General features: G+C 48.9%; 2 protein-coding genes across 5 annotated transcripts in view; one reads left to right on the top strand and one right to left on the bottom strand.

The window, feature by feature from the left end:
• LOC103259912 overlaps positions 1–2422 on the bottom strand; it is a 5075-nt gene extending 2653 nt beyond the window's left edge. For 3 of the 4 annotated variants that reach the window (XR_504255.2, XM_008057565.2, XM_008057567.2), the window contains exons 1-5: positions 2233–2422; positions 1953–2138; positions 1827–1860; positions 1473–1660; positions 1283–1364 (exon numbers count right to left, since the gene is read on the bottom strand). Coding sequence is in view for 3 of the 4 variants with exons in the window: in XM_008057565.2 (XP_008055756.1) it covers positions 1283–1364; positions 1473–1660; positions 1827–1860; positions 1953–2030 (382 nt within the window). In the remaining variant the exon portion in view is untranslated. Of the gene's footprint in view, positions 1–1282; positions 1365–1472; positions 1661–1826; positions 1861–1952; positions 2202–2232 lie in introns of those variants that run through there. The other variant, XM_021712087.1, reaches the window with a different exon arrangement.
• Positions 2423–2591: 169 nt separating this feature from the next.
• Positions 2592–4308, top strand: part of MMACHC (methylmalonic aciduria (cobalamin deficiency) cblC type, with homocystinuria) — a 9285-nt gene continuing 7568 nt past the window's right edge. The window contains exon 1 of the mRNA XM_008057564.2: positions 2592–2808. Within this exon, the coding sequence (XP_008055755.1) occupies positions 2728–2808 (81 nt within the window). The 5' untranslated portion in view covers positions 2592–2727. The remainder of the gene's footprint in view (positions 2809–4308) is intronic.

Below are 4308 nucleotides of genomic sequence, written 5' to 3'. Positions count from 1 at the left end.
TGCCCAGGAGGGTCCCGAACCCGCGGGCTCAGGCAATCCACTCACCTCAGCCTCCCAAAGGCGCAGGATTACAGGCTGAGCCACTGAGCCTGGCTTGCTTTTTTTTTTTTTTTAAGTCAGGGTTTCTGTCACCCAGGCTGGAATGCAATAGCACAATCACAGTTTATCACAACCTCAACCTCCTGGGCTGAGGCAAGGAAGCCTCAGCCTCCCAAGTAGGAAACTACAGGCACACACCACCACTCAGCTGATTTTTTTAATTTTTATTTTTTTTGAGTTGGAGTCTCTCTGTGTCGAAAAGGTTGGGGTGCATTGGCACCCTCATGGCCACCGCAGCCTCGACCTGCTGGGCTCAGGAGATCCTTCTGCCGTAGCCTGCCAAGTAGCTGGAACCACAGACATGTGCCACCACACCCAGATAATTTTTTTTTATCTATTGTAGAGATGAGGTCTTGTCAAGTTGCCCACAATGGTCTCGAACCCCTGGACTGAGGCAATCCTCTAGCCTCTGCCTCCCAAATTACTGGGATTACAGGCATGAGTCACCATGTCCGGCATTTTTTATTTTTTGGTAGAGATGAAACTGTTGCTATGTTGCCCAGGCTGGTCTTGAACTCCTGTGTTCAAGCAAACCTCTTGCCTTGGCCTCCCACAGTTCTAGGATTACAGGTGTGAGCCACTGCACAGCACAGGCCTGAGACGACTGCTTGGGTCCAGGAGTTCAAGACCAGCTTGGGCAACATAGTAAGACCTCGTCTCTGAAAAAAAATCAAAAAATTAGCTGGGCATGGTGGTGTACGCCTATAGTCTCAGCTACTCAGGAGACTGAGGCGGGAGTATCACCTGAACCCAGGAGGTCAAGCCAGTGAGCCATGATCATGTTACTGCACTCCAACAGAGTCAAACCCTGAATTAAAAAAAAAAAAGGCCGAGCTCGGTGGTTTCACCTGTAATCCCAGCACTTTGGGAGGCCAAGGCAGATGGATTGCCTGAGCCCACGGGTTCAAGATCAGCTCGGGCAACTTGGTGAGATCTCATCTCTACAATAAATCAAAAATTAGCCAGGTGTGGTATCGCACACCTATAGTTCCAGCTACTTGGAAGGCTAAGGCAGAAGGATCACCGGAGCTCAACAGGTCGACACTGGGATGGCGGTGAGTGTGCCACTGCACTCAAGCCTGGGCAATGGAGTGAGACTTCAACTCAAAAAAAAAAAAAAAGACACATGTGCATGCACACACATGTGAAGCTGTGTGTATGAAGAAAAGAACTGGCCAGATACCTTCCAGGGTACTGATCTGGTACTTCTGCTGCTCTCGCTCTTCCAGCAGGCTCTGAACAGCCTGCCTTAGCACCTCAGTCACCTACCCAGGTAGAAAAAACACACAAGCTACTGTGTAAGAGGCTTTCCCAAAACCAAGTATTCTCATCTCAAACAAATATATATACACACCCAAGATTCCAAGTCTCACCTGAACCTGAGATCGAAGCTGGGATCGGAGGATAGTAACTGCGTCCCAGAGAGAGGATGGTCTGTAGGCTTCAGGCCAGTTCAGTCCTTCTGGAACTGGGAGAGTCTCTAGAGCCAAAGGCTGTTGAGCTTGTACTCTTGACTGGGGAGGCAAGTGATGAGAGGAAATCCAGGTCCCAGCCAGGTCCCCTGTTGAAGGAATAAGGAAGGGATAAGTGCAGAGTCTATCTGTGTAGGGAGCAGAGTTCAGGAAAGGAAAGAATCAGGATTTGGAAGTAGTGGATGATACACACAATGGAAGAAGGTAGATCTTGGAAAGAAAAAAGGTTAGGGAATAGAAAGGGACCATACTTACCCGCAGTGGAGACCCCAAGAGGATACAGGCGTTGCTACAAAAGAAACAATTACACAGGCCATAGTGCTCTATGTGAAAGTCCCTTAATCTGCCCATGCAAACTGGGGGCTTTCCCCGATCCCTCACCTTAATCCGAGCCACATTTCCATCAGTAGTATTGGGAAGTGCATTGAGCTGCTCAGACCAGTTCAGATTCCTACTCATAACCTGTGGCAGGGGTCGGGCTCCGTGGCGTCTTCTGCCCTTGCTCTCTCAGTTGGGATATCCGAGGTACAGTCACGTTAGATTGAAGAGATAAGTAGGGATGCAATACTAGGAGTGAGGGATGCAATATCAGACCAAAACTGAGACTCTGGGACTAGGTAAGGGAAGACGCTCTTGGGGAATTGGGGGAGAAAGGCGTTACCCTGATAATACGCAGACATCAGATGGGAGTTGGTGCCAAGCCTTGGACGAGAACGCCCCAGATCCACGACACTGGCGCCATCACGCCAAACCTGTGCCAGCGACAACTGCCGCCGCTGGATTCAAAAAACCTCAGGTAAGTGGGGAAAACCCGACTTCAGAATGGCTGCCGCACCACCACCTGGGAAACTGAGTTCGCCTCTCGCAGAGATAAATGGCGATGGAAGCGGCAGAATTACGTTTTCTGGGATGCGACACGGTGCATTCACACCCCCACCGTGAGGCTTGCTGGGAAACCGAGTCTTTCTGGTTTCATGCCGTCGGCCTCAAGAACCAAACGAACTACGTTTCCCAAGATGCATCGCGCAGAGCCAACGATATTCCGCTGCTGATTCCAGTACTTTCTGGGAAATGGAGTCCAAGTTGTTTCTAAACATAACTGTTCAGTTGTCCTTGAGACTCCATTCCCCAGCAAGCTCAGCGCGTAGCGTGCGCTATGGAGCCACAAGTCGCAGAACTGAAGCAGAAGATCGAGGACACGCTGTGTCCTTTTGGCTTCGAGGTTTACCCCTTCCAGGTTTGTTGATCCTCCTGTGGTTCTAGGGCGAGGTGTATGATTGGCTGCTTGCAACCCGCTGAGGACCCGGGAGTCTCTGATCTTCCCCGGACTTCTGTGTCCCTGTGTCCATCTGACGACAAGGACAGGATGCCAACGAGGGCTTGGGTTAAAAAGATAAAAGAAGCATGTGTGTCCTTTTACCCCATATAATGCCGGATTGATTAAGGGGAGACACTATATAATCCAGTAACCTGTGTGACTGATTGTCACCTACATAACTCATGGGAAGAAAGGGACTCATGGGGCAAAGTCACCTTGGAAGCTTCCTGAAGGATTTTGGAGAGGGCAAGGTTTTGCATGACTATGATTTAGTTTAGCTGAGGAGGGAAGGGCATTCCTAGCGATGAACAGGAAAACAATTGCCTGATTTGTTCCATCTACTAACAAAAGGATAATTCATGATATTGCCAATCATCAGTACTGGACTGAATATAGAAACTTTGTGCACCCGTCTGAAATCTCAGCACCCCTCCCCCGTTTCCATTTACATAGGTCCATTTCTCCCTCATCAGTGCCCCCATGCACCGAGCGGTATACTTAAGACACAAATCTAAATCAACTCAGCCTGAGCCCGTTGTCTGATGCTTAAGAGACGGCCCACTTCTCATTCCTTCCACTGAGTGGCTCACAGCAATGCTGAGGGAGGTTACAGAGGGAGAAGTAGATTGGGACTAGTTGAGAGAGAACTTACCAGAAAAAAATGGAATTGAGTCATATGTATATGAAAAGATGGATAGGAAGGAAGGAGGGTTTCCTGATCCCAGACGTCAGGAAAAGCTTGAGTAAAAGTGTGGAGATGGTGGTGTCACCAAGCAAAAGGGCTCCATGCTTGATGTGTTAGAAGCCAATAATATGACACCAGGTTTTTGCGAAAAGAAAAGCTATTTATTTCAAGTTAGCCTTTAACTCTTTGAGACATGGTTTAAGTGGCTGGCAGGTGTGGAGAGTGAGAATGCCCATGTGGCGCACGAATTGATTAGACTTGGTATTAGGAGCTATTGTATAGAGCCTACTGCAGCCCTGCCAGTCATCCTAGGCTCCTACTTCTCACATCCCCAGTTATACATCCTGTCAGCCACCAAGACCTATAAGACTTTGTCTACTTAATCTCCTAAATCTATTCCCTTCCATTTCCATCTGTACTCTGGTTCAGGCCACCATTTCTCAGTACATTGTAATAACATCCTTGCTGTCATCTTGCTTCCAGTCCATCCTCCACACTGTAGCCAGACTGATCTTTCTTTTTTTTATTCTTTTTTTTTTTTGAGTTGGAGTCTCACTCTGTCGCCCAGACTGGAGTGCAGTGGCTGCTCCCAGCCACCACAGCCTTGACCTGCTGGGTGCCGGCGATCCTGCCACCTCAGCCTTCCAAGTAGCTGGAACTACAGGCACACGCTACCACGCCCGGCTAAGTTTTTGATTTATTGTAGAGATGACGTCTCATCAAGTTGCCCAGGC

This window comes from Carlito syrichta, unplaced genomic scaffold (genome assembly GCF_000164805.1).
Source record: "Carlito syrichta isolate Samal-C Ts95f unplaced genomic scaffold, Tarsius_syrichta-2.0.1 Scaffold303059, whole genome shotgun sequence".
Classification (NCBI taxonomy): Eukaryota; Metazoa; Chordata; class Mammalia; order Primates; family Tarsiidae; genus Carlito; species Carlito syrichta.
Note: the sequence above shows the minus strand (reverse complement) of the source record. Positions and strands in the feature narration are given on the sequence as shown.